This window comes from Quercus lobata, chromosome 4 (assembly GCF_001633185.2).
Source record: "Quercus lobata isolate SW786 chromosome 4, ValleyOak3.0 Primary Assembly, whole genome shotgun sequence".
NCBI classification, from domain to species: domain Eukaryota; kingdom Viridiplantae; phylum Streptophyta; class Magnoliopsida; order Fagales; family Fagaceae; genus Quercus; species Quercus lobata.
The window spans coordinates 81870154-81886536 of NC_044907.1; the positions used below are offsets into that span (position 1 = coordinate 81870154).

Genomic DNA, 16383 nt, shown 5'->3' on the forward strand with positions numbered 1-16383 from the left:
ACCATATGGAGGGATCCGAACTATTGAAAACAAAGAATAATCCATATGCAAGATATTAAATATGCTCCTTGAGATCCTTTTTTTTTTTTTTTTTTTTTAATATTGTGCTTCGATTGGGGGGGAGTGTCCTGAAGTTCTATTGTCATTTTTCAGACCTCATTTGTGTCCGTATGTATTTAAGGACTGTGTCCTTTAGGCGTTCATTCTTTCTAACAAATTATTCCCTTGCAAAAAAATACAAACGAGATTAGACCACATGCATATGCCATCAGTTTAGCAAAAAATAAAATAAAAAAGATGATAACTTACTAAAGTGAATCAAATAGTAATTTAAGTCAACAAAATCATACAATCAGTACCACTATCACTTGCACCTGAGAGAGAGAGAGAAGAAAAAGGGGGGGGGGGGGGGGGCGGAAGAGTGTACAAGTACATAATTAAGCAGATCCATCATGACAAACAAGGCATTTTGCTGTAACAAGGACCAGTATAAATCGTATAATGCAAACCAGTCATGGCCCTGTAATAAAAGTTCTCCCCAGTTTCTTAATTAAAGGAAAATGAACTACTCCACTTCAGCCAAGTAATCATCAATTTCAGCCGGTGTTAGCACTCTGCCAAAATTTAGATCATGTAAACAAGAAAACATAAGCAACCAAACTTCTGTACCTTTATAACCAAAGGGTGAATTAGGATAATGAAGGTCAAAGCCAAAGTTTACAGAATTTAATTCAAAACTCAAATGAAAATATGAACTTCTGTGATAAGTTTAAAATCAAAAACTGCATTGTAATAAATAACTGGAATTACTTTTAACTTTCAACTCATATTTATGAAGATCCATAGTACATTTTATGAATTAAAATATTATATCAAACAAACTGTTTCATCTTCACATTTCTGCTAGGTCTTTAATTTTCAAATTCATGCTTGTACAAATGTAAACAAGTCAGGTTCAAACATGTCCCTATGGCTTGGATAAACACTAATCCAAGCACAAAAATCAGATCAGTTTTACTTATTCATGCCATAGCATTATTATACCATGATCTTAGATAAGAAACAAATACATAAAAATACCAAGAAACCACCACCCCTACCCTAAAAAAAATTAAAAAATAAAAAGGGAAAAATCCACCTACAACCACGTGTAGTTATATGCAAAAGAGAACAGGGAAACTTGCCTGAACTTTTTGTCTGTACCAATTATGCCAATCTCAATGTTTTTGCTAGAGATTTGTCCCTCAAACCTAGACAGGACACAAGAATCATTAGCAAGCTGAATTAAATGAGAAGAATCTGGAATAATGCAAAAGTTAATACATTGCTACACAGTATTGTTGAAAGGGATTCCTCAGTGAAGCTATATTAAGCACGAATTTGATGAAAAATATTGAAAGAAGAGAGAATTAATTCCTCTTTCCTTAATAGATTTTAGGCAACTCTCTTTGAAAGGTAATGGGATATTAATCAACCAGAACAAAAAAGAACTAAAGAAAAATGCTTAGATTTATTTGATTGGCATTCATCAAAGAGAACCTTCACATTTGTACTGTGACAGTGGTTTTAGTATAGAAGTAGAACTCAAAGCTACAATGCCTACCCTTCCTTCAAGGTTAATATTGAAGTGTGGACAGCATCATCAAGCTCCATATCATCTGTATACCTGTAAGATAACAATATTATAGGAGGAAATTATGGCCAGTGCAAAGAAAGTTAAAAGGGTAGTACATGTGAAATCCACATACATGAGCCCTAATTCAATTCATTTCATTGTATGAATTGAGACAAATGATATATTAACACCCCCCCCCCCCCAAAAAAAAAAAACCAAAAAAAAAAAAAAAAAAAGGTTCTCTAACACGTAGCTGGCAAGTGAATCAAACTTAATACCTCTTTTCAAGAAATGTCTTTGCATTAGAGACATTTTTCCCCATTGCAGAAGCTTTCCAAGAAAAATATGAACCTGATGGATCCACCTACAGCAAACAACAAATAACAGGAACATGTTAAGGTTGATGATAATTTCTACTGGAAAGTGTAATTTGAAAGAATAATTCTAAAAGGCTTCTACGTCTGTTGTCTCTGTTGCAAATCCAATTGAAATGCCTAACCAAAGTCACATTTTTTTTCAAAAACAATAGAAATGGGTTCAAGATACAAATCGTGAAACTTTAACAATATATAGACATTTATACAAGATTAATATTTTGTCAATCCTACTGTTAGATCACATGTTCTCTTTATGCTCATCATTTACTATCACATCCACGACTTCACACATTTAGTATATTTTTCAAAACATAAAACACTCAAAATTTTGACATTTGTTAGATGAGATAGCCCTTAATTTCTGATCTTCTGTTCTATAGAAATGAACAACAGTTTAATTTGACATTTTTTCCTCTGCAACCATGGAGCTCTCAGAAAATAACATGCTTTTTATCCAAAGTATATTGGAGGAGCATCATTTTGAACTCCAAAATCTGGGTTTTGGGTTTAGTTCAAACTATTTAATGCATGGCCAAAGCATATATTAAATATGGTGTCATAAATATAACTGAAACCAAAGTTCTGGGGAAAACAGAGCAAGAAAATTCAAGCCTGCTCAAATGCATCACAAATATAAAATATAAAATCCATAGCTAACAGTCAGAAGACTGAAAAAGACTAGATCTTAACATGCCATGGGGTGTTATTCAAAAAAATTGGATTTTTACAGATGCGCACAAATGTTCTCATAAGCCCAAAATTTGTTGCATCACAGATTAAGAATCAGATCCAAATAAGATCTGATATTAATAATCTCTAACAGCTTGAGCTCAAACGCAATGACATCTGAAAATTGTTTAACACAAGATTAGGACAGAACTGATGTACCTGATACAATTGTGGGCCTTTGTCGTCAAACCCAGCAACCAGTAGTGAAACTCCAAAAGGACGAACGCCACTAACAGAACCAAAAAAATAAAAATCAGAGTTCCAAAACAGGAATGAAATATGATTCTTTTGAAACTTTCCTTAGTTGAGTTTACACAAATCAAGCATCCACTAGTATTAAAGCTCTATAATTGAAAGTCAGGTTCAAAATCTGATTCATCCAATGACAATGCAGCTCCACCTCCCCTTATAAGTTATAGGCACAGGATGAAGTCATGGACTCATGACATATTGGGTGTGTAACTTACCAATCATAAATAGATACAAAATCTAATTTGACCAACTTTAAGATCTTTTAAGTTTTTCATGAAAATACACATCTAGAGAAAATCTTGGCAGATCATTTTCAATTATTCAAGTTTCTCAAACATACCAAATTATCCTCAACATGGAACAAATGGAAGTACTGAGGGTCCCAAGGAACTCAATATAGGGGTATTCAAGATCATTCTAAAAGGACTAAAAGGAATTTTGGCAAACATAATTCAGTAATTCATTAGAAATCTGTTATTGATATCTTCATATCTTCTTTTTGTATGTAGAATAAGGTTGCAATTTGTGAACAATCAAGCCCAACAAGTGGCAGGCCAAGCTCAACAAGCGGTTGGTCAGACCCAACCAATGGGGGCACCTCTTCCGTCGTTTTCGGGTAGTATTTAGGAAGCACGGGTGCGGATTTGGGTTCAGGTGCGATGCGGCAACTCGGCAATTTTTGAAAAAGTAAGGTGCAGGTGCGGCGGGATACGTTTATAAATAAATTATTAAATATATTTTTATTTATATTTTCTATGTATTGCTAAGCATATTTTTTCATATAATGGTAAACATATACCAATTTAAGAGCAATAGTAGATAAAAAACCTTTGGGATCAATTTAATATTTATAGCTAATATTTAGGGGATAAATTTTGCAAAATAATATTATTTTTTAATGATAAGTAATTATTTAAATTGATACAATTACTAAATTATTTGGCTATTATTAAGCTAAATGATATAAATTGTTGAATTTAATATAGTGTTTAAAAAAAATCATAATAAAGATATTCAAATTTGGGGGTTTTATTATAAATAAACAAATACGTTGGGATATTTATAAACAAGGAAGCTTCCAAGAAGCTCCATTGCCAAGTCCCACCACTACCCACGTGCATTGCTTTATTAATATCACATTCCAAGGCTCTATTTGAAAGCCTACACATCTCCACATCGGCTTCTTCTTCTTTTTTTCCTTTTTTTTTCTCTTCTTTCCTCACAAATCATTTGGTAGCAGATCTTTCTTCTTCTCCTTCCCTTTTTTTTTTTATCTCACAAATATTTTGGTAGCAGATCTTTCTTCTTTCTCTTCTTATTCAGACAGAATCAGACCGGATTGGGGCTGTTTCGGCCAGTTTCTCAGCCAGCTTTGGCGGATTTCAGCCCAAATTGAACCGATCAATGTGAATCGGGGACAGAAATATATATATATATATATATATCAAATCGGCACGTCGAGTGCAAATCGGCGCGTCAAAACGAGTCAGGTGCGGTGGCCCTAGAGCCGCACCCGTGCTTCCCAAGGTAGTATACCCCAAATGCCACCACCACCTATGATGCCAATTCCCTAAACTTCACCAGACCCCTCACGATCTACTAAAGGGGTTATATCCGGCTTCTACATATCCCTTGAACAGACCAACATGGAACAACAGAAGCCACCAGACCAAAGTAACTTAGCAAGAGCTTGGCATCTGCCCCAAGTTACATTTTGTACTAGGAAAAGAAAAACTGATCCTGAATGAGTAGAAATTTCTCTGCAAGTTGGAGGCTACTTGAGGTAACAACTGGTGTCTAAACAGATGAAAAGTAAAATTCAGATTTGCACTGAATTTTAAACTCGTTTTGGAGTCATTTGCAAGATGATGTACTTGCATCCTTTTAAATTTCAATAACCTCAGCCTTGTGTCCTGTACATTTCTTTTTTCAAATCACCTATGATTAAGGTGCATAATGATACACAACAGACTTCAACCACCCCCCCCCCCAAAAAAAAATAAAAATAAAATAAAAAACAAAACTGCCACTCTTCTCATAATGGGCATGAACTAATTGAAACAAGCAAATCATATTCCAGAAGAGAAATAATTACCCGGACTGAGTGAACTCCTGCATAACAGCAGCAATTTCCCTTACAAGCTGTGTAACAGGGATGGGCTCCTATAAAATTCCATTGACATATCACTTAGCAACTTATAAATAATCAATTTGCTCAAGGAACAAAGTAACAAAAGAAAAGTTTTTCTAGGTTGGGAATCCAAAATAAAATATAAAAAACAGGAAAAAAAAAAAAAAAGGAATGCAGCAAGAAAAATGCCATAAGTAAAACAAGCTAGTGAGTGAATCCAAAACTAAATTGACTTCAATCCAATATAAGTCATATTTAACAAGTCAATATCAAACCATGTTCATCAAGATCAATTCAACTAATGTTCCTCCATGTAAGAGAGAGCAAGAAAAGACAATGTCCAAAAGAGGTGAATCATGAATGCCACTACAAGAACAACACAAAGCCATTGCGTCCTCAGAGATGGAAACAGAGTAAGATGCCAAAATGTGAATCTCTATTTCAAAAGTGCCAATGACCTTTAGGTCAAATAGCATTTCCCAGTCTCTCCAATGGAATCATCCAAGGTATGATTTCCCCCACTCTGGCCTTCCCCCACATCAAAGAGTAGTGAAGTTTAACTCAAAATAGGAAGCCAGAAGCTAAGATTCCCTAATTAAAAAATCATAACCTAGATGCACAAATAATTGATGGTCCTCTCTTATTCTTCCAAGTAATTTAAAATATGTCAGCCCAAGAAAACCAGCAAGGGTAATCCGGGTTGTTTTAAAAGCCAAATATGGACATTAGTTAGCAACCAGTGGCATCTAACAGAACAAGAAAGGTCAAAATGGAAGTTTATGAAATATTATTGAAGTCTATGTAAATAAAACTTGATGGAACCACCATTAGAAAAAGATGAAAGATTGGAATGACAGAAAAAAGAAAGTCAGATGGTATGGTATGAAGACATGAGGCACAACAGCATATAATTAATATACAGCTTGAACTTTATTGTGTCGCAATGTGGGCAGAATGATAAATGCCAAAGAAAAATAAAATTGGTTACTATTCCACAACATAATGCACAGATTGATGATGATGATGAACTGACATGTCATTGGGTTAAAAACATCAAGAACCATAACTTGTCATCCTCAAAATTTACATAAAATGAATATATATATATATATATATATAGAGAGAGAGAGAGAGAGAGAGAGAGAGAGAGAGAATTGGATGCTATTCCCCAACATAATGCACAGACTGATGATGATGATGAACTGAAACATCAAGAACCATTACTTGTCATCTTCACAATTTACATAAAATGAATAATAGAGAGAGAAAAGCTTTTAGAAACATTATACCAGTGTATGATTCAGAGCAACTTCTGGAACGGCAGAAAATCGACCAAACAACCAAATTAATCATCAGTCACCAATAGAACCATGTAAAACAATCACCACATTCCTTAAAATTTTAAATGAAGAAAACAGCTAGTACTTCTCAAATGGAAGGCAACCAATTTCGATCAAGTTGGAAGGTTGTGAAATTTGCAGATTACCCTAAGAGATCAATCCAGTCTAGGATACAGACTCCTAAACTATGAGTCTTTGGGAACACAATTGCAATCCAGTCAACAGAATATTATCTGCTTCAATCTAAACTCAGATCACTCTATCCAGGACACCAACAAATTCATCCATGATAAATTCCTTTCAAAAAACTGTAAACAACCATTTTTTTACAAGTATGACATTGCCAAAAGCATAAATGATGTAGTATAAATCAAAGAGACAAAAGAAGCAATAGCCTCTAATCAAAGCTTTACAACTTAGCACTATAAGTGAAACCAAATGATAATGTGACAAAATAATATTAAAGAGAGAGATATGGATGATGAGGAAAATGCAAAAAACACAAAGGAAGTTGACACATACTTTGTATAAGCGGTGGTATTGCTCTGCCTGCTTTCTACTTTTTCGTACCAGAACTCGAAAGTCAGGACCCATGCCACTGCACAAAAGTTCATTTTAGTTAAAACTCAATTGTTTACCATGTTTGAAGCGGAGGAAAAAACAAGTCCAACCAATACAATGAACACAAATAGAAAGGTTAATCATGTAGATAATGGCAACAACCAACAGGTTAGCTTTTTGTAAAGTGCCATTGTGCCAAATGAGATATCTCCTCCGACGAGGCAAGGAGAATAGGAAGAGAATCACAATGTCAATCAGTTACAATCTTATTTTAAAGGCGGGCATCCTTGCCATTTTGACCCTTTAAAAAAGTGTTTCAAGAAAGAAAATCATATGCTAAGACTTCCCCCAAAAGCTTAACATAAGCATACATACATCTTTGGATAGTAATATAAACCCACAAATGTGGCAAATTCCATAGTCTATAGTTACTTACATTGTAATTCACAGTATGAGACAAAAGATGAATACATTTACTCAGAATTCATGCGATGACCAAGGCTAATATTTAATATGAGTAACCCAAGGCGTACAGCTGAGATGGTGGTATCACCTATTATACAACAATCCTCAGACATAACAACTAGTTCTCCACAAAATAACATTCCTATTCAAAATTGTCAGCCTAAATAAAATAACTAGCAAGGTCGCATTTCTAAGTTAACCTAAATGTTACACAATTCTAGAAAAATACTTCTTAATTAACAAATAAAAGAAAAAAAATCCTCAATGTTTTCTCAAACTACTTATTATATCAGACACAGATATCATTACCAAGGGCATTAACACAATTAGACTACAACAAAACCTTAGTTCTAAAACTTTGGATTGGCTATAAATCCTCAACATATTAATTAGGTTCACCTCTTTGGGTTGGCTATATATCAGAATATATCCTCAACATACTAATTAGATTCAGCTACATGTATACTTTTCATCATTCTTTCTAATCCAAAATCATACTCTCTCACCTTCTTACTTAACACATCCTTTTTCACTATTTCTAGTTTTACCTATATATATATAAAATTTTTGATAATTTAATAATAAGGGGAAGGGGGATTTGAAACCTAGACATCTCCATTGGAAACACCAAGAGGTGCCAATTGAGGTACAAAGCTCTTGGCTTCTAGTTTTACTAATATTATTTTATGTTTTCCTCTTACCTCTTTTTCATTCCCTCAATTTGAATCTAATAACTTTTTCTTATTGGTACATTAATCACACTCCTTGGTGTATGACCAAACCTTCTCCAACAAGTCTCCCTCATTTTCCTCAATAAGAATAACCCTATCTTTAAATAAATTTCTTCATTTAGCATCCTATCTTTCTGGGTAGTTCCACTTATTTATCTTAATATTTGCATTTCTACTACTTCACTTTATGAACATCTTTCTTAATAGCCCAAGATTCAACACACACAACATTGGTGTATGACCAAACCATCTCCAACAAGTCTCCCTCATCTTCTCATCAATAGGAATTGCCCCTATCTTTCCAAAAAAAAAAAAAAAACTTCTTCATTTAGTATCCTATCTTTCCTTGTAGTTCCACTTATTTATCTTAATATTTTCATTTCAACTACATTCATTTTATGAAAATGTTTCTTAATAATCCAAGATTCAACACCATAGAGCATGGCTGGCCTTATTTTAAGCAGTCTTATAAATTTTCCCTTTAACTTACTAGGTATTCTACATTCACACAATGGTCCCCCCTTATGAATAATAGATCCAAGATATTGAAAGCACTCAATCTTTGGTATCTCTTCACCATCAAGTTTTACAATCCCTTCATCTTGGTTTCTACTTGTACTAAACATATGCTCCATGTACTCTGTTTTAGTCCTACTTAGGCTACAACCTTCTAAAGCGTCCTTTCAAATCTTCAACTTAACGTCAACTCCACGTCTAGTTTCATCCACTAAAACTATCATCTACAAAAAGCATATGCCAAGATACTTCATCTTAAATCAAGTAAGTAAGTTCATCCAAAACCTATACAATGAGATATATACTTAATGTCGATCCTTGATACAAACCAATTATGAAAGAAAACTCATTTGCGATGCTTCAACTTGTTCTCATGCTACTCACAGCTCCGTAATACATATCCTTAAATCACCTTCATAAACTTTAGAAAAACTCATTTCTTTTCTAAAAACCGTCATATAACCTCTCTCTAGTTACCTCTTTAAAGATGCATATGGTACTCATTCAAAAGAACATCTATCTCATCAGTTTTACACATCAAAATACAAAGGGAAAATCAAAATATGATTCCATTAATCAATTTCACACATCAAACGACAAAGGGAAATATACATATCAAAATATATATACCAAAATTGTAGGGAATTCCCACTGCAGTAAAGACGTAGCAGTTGTAGCAATTATATACCCAATGATGAGGAAAAAAATTTTACATCAATAAAATGCCACGGGTTAAAACTAAAAGGTAAGAAGCATGCATTCTTTTGTGATGGCTTTAAGATGGAGTTAGGAGCATTAAGTTTAAGGCAGGAACCCTTTTAAGGCTTGTTTTCACATAAATGCCAAAAGAAAAAAAATGTATTCAGCACAAATGCAGCATCTATAGTCATGAGTAGTCCCCAATAAAAATCCATGATCCCATTATTCCTGAGGCAGAATGGCACAAAGGATGTAATATAACATTATATATATATATATATATTGAATAAATTAAACATGAAGGTCATATGGTACCTGTAAACAACTCCAATGTTTGGTGTTAATAATTGAATTTTCTGAACCTGAAAATCGAGCAAATTTAAAATATCAGCTCTGGTATACCATAAAAACTCTTGGAGAAGTTGTCCAAGAACCAAACACCACCAAAGTTCTGAAATAAAAAACTCATAATATGCACAAGATGTAGTTCATGGCATTTTTTTTATAAGTACTAAAGAATTCTATTAACGGAAGGGCTTCCTAAAGATTACAACAGAAGACTTAAATGGTCAAAAAAATCAACTAAAGAATTACAAGAACCACCCCTCCCAAAATCATTGTTCAAGATTCAAATAAAAAGCACAAAAAGAAGCCTTAAGTTCAATCACAGATTTGCACACCTTCAGAAGTGCAAATATTCCGTTCCCTCCAAATTTTTTGATAAGTAAATAATTTTATTCAAAATAGAAGATAGTTCAAAAAACAAAGTGTGCATAAAACTTCTAAAGAATTATAATCAAATTAGAGACTGCCCAGAACACCCATCCAATCATATAGGGATCTCAGTGTCAACTGCTTGACACTCCAAAAAATTCTGCTACTCCTCTCTATCCAAACTGTCCACAAAACACACAAGGGAGTAGCCTTCCAAATCTTTGAATTCCTACAACTCTGAAATTTTCCTTAATAACATTCAAACGTCTGAATCATCTTCTTTGACATAATAACATAACCAGACATAACCCAAGATACACCAAAAAGAGTAAGTACAAACAACCAAATATATCCTGCCACTAGTAAATAAAGAAGGTGATTTACATACAATAATTCTCACAAGGATTACAGAAATTGTACTTTTGTCCTTAATACAAAATTGACTATAACTTGCTAAAGAAAAACTCAAAAAGAAAAACCTGCTTCAATCCTAGGACACACATAATTAGACCTTTCAAATCACATGGACTTTATTTCAATTGGACTTCATGTGTGCCCCATAAGAAATGTCTTGAATAGGAAAATTTACTAATTATTAACAAATTAATCTTCCATGGCCACATCAATTGAGTTCAAATGTGTGCAAGTCTCCTGGTACAATAGATCAAAGAACAGGGATGCTCTAATGTTTATATTAGTATACAATTCCTTTAGGTGATGTAGCAATAAAAACATGTATGTAAGATCTCAGAGAATCTCTCCTAGTAAAATATAAAGAAAGGTTTGGAATGTTTCGTTCATAACATAGTTTTTTCTGCACCAACAACATGCATTCTATAGACATGTGGGGAAAAAAAAAAAGTCACTCACAGATGTTTCATCAACTAAGATAGATGGTAGTTTCTTCTCTGTTGCAATGACAACACCATTAGCAGCTGCAACAAGCAGTTGAACATATGTAAATAACAATAGCAATGATAACAAAGTAAGGCTAAATTATCGATATCACAAGACATTAAAACCTATAAAATAACATGAGAATGCAAACAATCCAGAAATTTTTTTAAGATCAAGGTTTCTGCTAGCAGGCAATAAAATCAGACATTATCCACTTAAGATGATAATAGAGAGAAATGTGATAATTTATTATAAACATATTTTTAATGTAATGAATGAGAATATTAGAGAATATATAAGATAATAGGTGTATTTGAGAAAAAAATAGTAAACATGAACCTTTACAGTGAAGTTTTTTTAAGTTTCTACATACAAGTAATAAAATGAATAATCCTCAGTATTTCATGATTCTTTATATTTCTTTGTAAATCAAAACTAGAATATGATGCATCAATCTTGAGTTGTTAACCTTTGAAAAAAAAGGTAATATTTCATCATTCACAAAAAAAAATAATAATAAAAAATAAATAAATAAAAAAACTTTCAAACGAAAGGAAAACTGCAAGAACCTAAATTTTAAATAAATAAATAACAGAATGTAGCTCAATGACTTATTTATTTTAACTTTATTCTAATAATAAAACTTTTAACAGTAATTAAACCAAATTAGAAGAGCAAATCTACTATACCACATCATAAACCATTACTTTACTACAATACCACAATTTGTTACTATTTTCCATTATCCATTGATTTTCATGTTTATATTGATTGAACTAACCATCCTGTTCAACAATTGGGGTGCATGTGTAACTTACCAAAACACAGAAAAATGAATCACAGGACTAACGAAGCATAGGCACTGTCAGATTACCTTTAATTCCTAAAGATGTTTGACCAGATCCCACAGCTGTTAGAGCATGTTCAATCTGGACAAGCTTCCCAGAAGGACTGTTTCAACATGTAACATGGTAATTGAAGATCAGGTGATTTAATCAAGGAATCACATAATGCTACAAAGTCATGTAACTTAGAATGTACATTCTAGCATACATCTGTGCATTCAGTTTTAAGTCCAAACCTGAAAGTGGTGAGAGAAAATGAGTACTGGCTATCCCCCATAATGTCTTGGACAAAAAATAACCCTGCAAAAAGGGAACTCACAAATGGTGAAATTTCTTTTTCAACAAGTAGTAGATAGTAATTAACCACAGACATGAGGCACACAAATGAGGCTACTATCACTAGGCTATCACTTGAACCCCAATCAGTCTTCTTGATATAAGTTATTATGGCCAAATTTCAAATGGGTTGGCCATCACAAATATCAAAACCCCTCAACCCTAGAAAACCTATATAATATCATTAAAATCATTAAAGTATCATTTTTTCCCATTGCTTCTCAATTTGTTTTTAGTTATGAACCATTTGAACGTAAAATTTCTGCTAGAGTCAATCTTATAAGACATAAATCCTTATTGGCTCAAGCCAATTGATTTTTTTCTTCTTCTTCTTTAAAAACACTAATCTAACTTTTGATTTGAGCAACGAAATCAATTTCAATTCTTTTACATTCTGAGTCATAGCCGTCACTTATTGAAAGCCATACCATTGATTACATCATAATTTATACCATAAACATTGTATGTGTTAGATTCCCTAGAAAACCTATAAATGTCATTAAAATCAACAAATATCAATTTTTCCCATTGCTTCTCAATTAATGTTTAGCTCAGAACCAACTGAACATAAAATTTCTGCTTGAGCCAAGTGTATTCATTTTCTTCTATAAATAAAATCATCTAACTTATTATTTCAGCAATGAAATCAATTTCAATGCTTTTACACTGATTCACAGCCATCACATATTGAAAGCCATATACCACTGATAACATTACAATATACAAAAACATGCTTCGAAGCTTACATTATATAGCGCACACATACACAAAGAGTTCAAATCTGTGTTAGATTCACAAGAAAAAAGCAGGAGAAAAAACGCAATACAAAGCGAGTTCAAAAATTTGAATCATAGGAAAAAAAAATTCTCCTGATCAGTCAATTTTGAAGCTTAAATTTTCATTATTTGAAAACTAAAAACAACTAAAAAAAAAAAGGCATAAAGATCGATTTCGAGAAAAAAAAAAAATTCTTAACTCTTCCGTCGGTTTTCGGAGCAACCAAACAAAGTCTTAGTTAGGGTTTCTAGTAGAGATTTCAAATGTGTACCTGGATGGATCAAAACGAGAGCGTTTCACACAGAGTGAGAGAAAGAGAGAGAGAGAGTTGAGGTTTCTTGCAGAGGAGTCTGTCGAATGTGAAAAATAAAGAGCACAAAGAGAACAAACACCGAATTATATAATATATAGCTTAAAGTAAAAAAAAATAATAATAAATAAAAATAACTAAATAAATCTAAACGACACCGTTTTGGGTTAGAGCATGCTATACTTTTCAGTGTTTCCGTGCTTTTCATTTTTCTTTTTCTTTTTCTTTTTCTTTTCTTTTTTTTTTTTTTTTTTTTTTTTTTTAAGTATTGAGAAATTATACATTTACATTATTTTAACAACAGATTTATAACAAATCCTAATTGGTAGGTTCTTATAGGTTTCTTATCGAGAAATGATATATTCACAATATTTTCACAATATTTTTACAACAAATCGTAAGTAGTAAGTTGTTACTGATTGTTATTGTTGTGACAAAAAAGTAATCTTAATATTAGATTCAAATTTGAACTAATAACAACTAACCACTTATGATTTGCTATGAAAATATTGTATAAATGTTGTAGACGTAACATCTCTCTTATTGATTTGAATCCACCACTGCAATTACTTTTTTTCCCACTAATAACAATAATCTGCAACATAAGATTTGTTGTGAAAGTATTATGGACATAACATTTCTCTTAAGTATTACTATATTTTTCTCAAAAAAAAAAAAAAAATCACATACTTTCAAAATTCAATTCATACTCATCTTTTTCATCTAACTCACATTGCTAATTTTTTTTTTTTTTTTAGCAGAAACAACAATAGACTTATTTATACATAATCACATTGTACAACGAAAAAGAGAAAAAATGAGTATTCTTTTACCAAACAATGACCTCATTTTTCTCTTCCTGAACACATGATGCAACAAACACTTCACCTCTGTTGTTGGGTATAAGAAAATCAAATCCCACTGATGTGATCTAGGAAAACCATCCACATCCAATCAAGTTTTAGACACAAAAAAAAAAAAAAAAAAAACCCTATTTGGGACCTTCTTCTGTCTCTAGGATCCCAAGCCCTCAACAATTAAGGCTTAAAATTTTGATGTGGAAGGAAGGGGTGGAAGAGTACCACCACCAAGGGTTGAGAAAGACACAAGCTATCACTATTAAAAGCTTGTTTTTTGTGAGTAAGAGACTCTAACGGAGAAGGAACTATGGATGGGTGTTTGGTTGAATGAAGATAGTTATTTTGTATATCAAGAGCTGATTGAATGTTGTAATTATCCTTCTCACCTACCAATTGTTGCCTAGAGCACGTATCCTTCTTGTTATTTGTTGGAGTATTTGTATTTGAAATACTTTCCTCCAAAATAGTGGTAGACTTATCTGAAGGAAGTACCTCATTGGTTTTAGATACCTCCTGTGATGCCCTAATTTAATTGATTGTGTGATATGTGTGGGTGTGTGATGAGTCCCACATTGGGCATATACTAGGTTGAACTAGGCTTTATTAATAACTACAAGGAACCTCAATTGTAACTAGTTCTTTTGAGGTATAGCACAAATATGGCTACCGTTTTTCCTTAGGTCGTTACATATGGTATCAAAGCATTGGTTTATGATTCTGTAGACTTATAAGTTTAATCTTGTGATTATTTTGGAACAAGAGTGTGATCATGAGGAATTTTAGTGTTAGAATTATTTGACCTTTCATTGTTTTTTTAAAGCATGTAGGGATGGTTGTTGTACTAACTATGTGCTTGGTTTGACCTTCAGGGATATTTAAAATATGTACTTATGATACATTGTTGTATTGCTTAAAGAGATGGCTCCACCAAGGAGGAACACAAGGAACGGTCAATCGAATGCTGGGGGAACCACTGATCTTCAGGCTATTATTAGACATGGCAAAACGGGTCAGACCCGTTTTGACCCGACCCGTTTGACCTGCAACCCGTTTGACCCGTAACCCGATTGACCCGCGACCCGATTGACCCGACCCGAACCCGAACCCGAACCCGACCCGCACGTTTTGCCACGTTTACCAATGTTGAGTAGATTTAGATTGAGGTGTAATTTTTATAAAATATTTACTTATTCTTTTTTACTTAATATGTTATGTACTCCATTATAGTTTGTTATTTTTTACTTGCCACCTTTATTTTCTCTTCCTACTTTAAATAGATTGAAGATTATACCAAGATTAGTTTCTAGAAAGCTGGAACAGGAGTTGCACCAAATTTGGGTATCAATTCAAGTGTTTAGTGGTAATTGGTAACAATATCACTAGTGAGAATCTAATCACAATTAAGGAACTCATAAACAATTGACAGATTGCATCTATTTCCAAAAAAAAAAAAAAAAATTGTTTGAAAAATACGGGTCAACTCGACCCGACTCATGACCCGACTCAACCCGCGACCCGTTTGACCCGCAACCCGATTGACCCGTTTTAAAATGACCCGTTTTGACCCGTGACCCGTTTAACCCACAAACCCGATTGACCCGACCCGAACCCGACCCGACCCGCCCGTTTTGCCACGTCTAGCTATTATTGAAGTCATTGGTGGCTTAATCAATATAGTGCAACATCAAGTAGGAGCCACCAATCCAACTAGTGCTCTGGAGAAGTTTAGAAAGCTTGACCTTCCTCCTTTCAAGGGTACAAAGGATCCAATAGAGGCTAACAACTGGCTTAAGGAGCTGGAAAGGCTCTTTAGGGCAATGGAGGTTAGAGATAAGCAACGAGTTATCTTTGCTGTTTTCGTATTCAAAGGTGATGCATTGGAATGGTGGGAGTCCACGGTGAGGACACATGGGAGAGAAGTTATAACTTGGCAGCATTTTGTTGGGCTCTTTCGTAAGAGGTATTTTCCCGATAGTCTGATGGTCCAAAAGGAAGTTGAGTTCATTCACATAGCACAAGGTACTTAATCAATGTATAAGTATGAGCGAAAATTTGCTGAATTATCCCGCTTTGCTCCACACATGGTTGACACGGAAGCAAGGAAGGCTATGAATTTTGAAAGGGGCTTAAGGGAGGAAATTCAGGGATCGGTTTCCATGTTCAAATTGGAAACATATGCAGAGGTGGTATACCGAGCTCTCATAGCAAAGAGAAATTGCAATCGTCTC

General features: G+C 33.5%; 2 protein-coding genes across 2 annotated transcripts; one reads left to right on the forward strand and one right to left on the reverse strand.

Moving 5' to 3' along the window:
* Positions 1-291: 291 nt before the first annotated feature.
* Positions 292-13365, reverse strand: LOC115983161 (proteasome subunit alpha type-2-B). The gene is made up of 12 exons (XM_031105787.1): positions 13257-13365; positions 12109-12172; positions 11902-11978; positions 11001-11065; positions 9732-9778; positions 6967-7042; positions 5069-5136; positions 2881-2950; positions 1894-1979; positions 1604-1666; positions 1185-1250; positions 292-614 (listed from the first exon to the last, which is right to left on the reverse strand). The coding sequence occupies exons 2-12, from the start codon at positions 12147-12149 to the stop codon at positions 566-568; spliced, it is 708 nt and encodes a 235-aa protein (XP_030961647.1). The 5' UTR covers positions 12150-12172; positions 13257-13365; the 3' UTR covers positions 292-565.
* Positions 13366-15073: 1708 nt separating this feature from the next.
* On the forward strand, positions 15074-16182 carry LOC115985923. Its single transcript, XM_031108811.1, has 2 exons — positions 15074-15164; positions 15833-16182. The coding sequence occupies exons 1-2, from the start codon at positions 15074-15076 to the stop codon at positions 16180-16182; spliced, it is 441 nt and encodes a 146-aa protein (XP_030964671.1).
* The last annotated feature ends 201 nt before the right edge of the window (positions 16183-16383 follow it).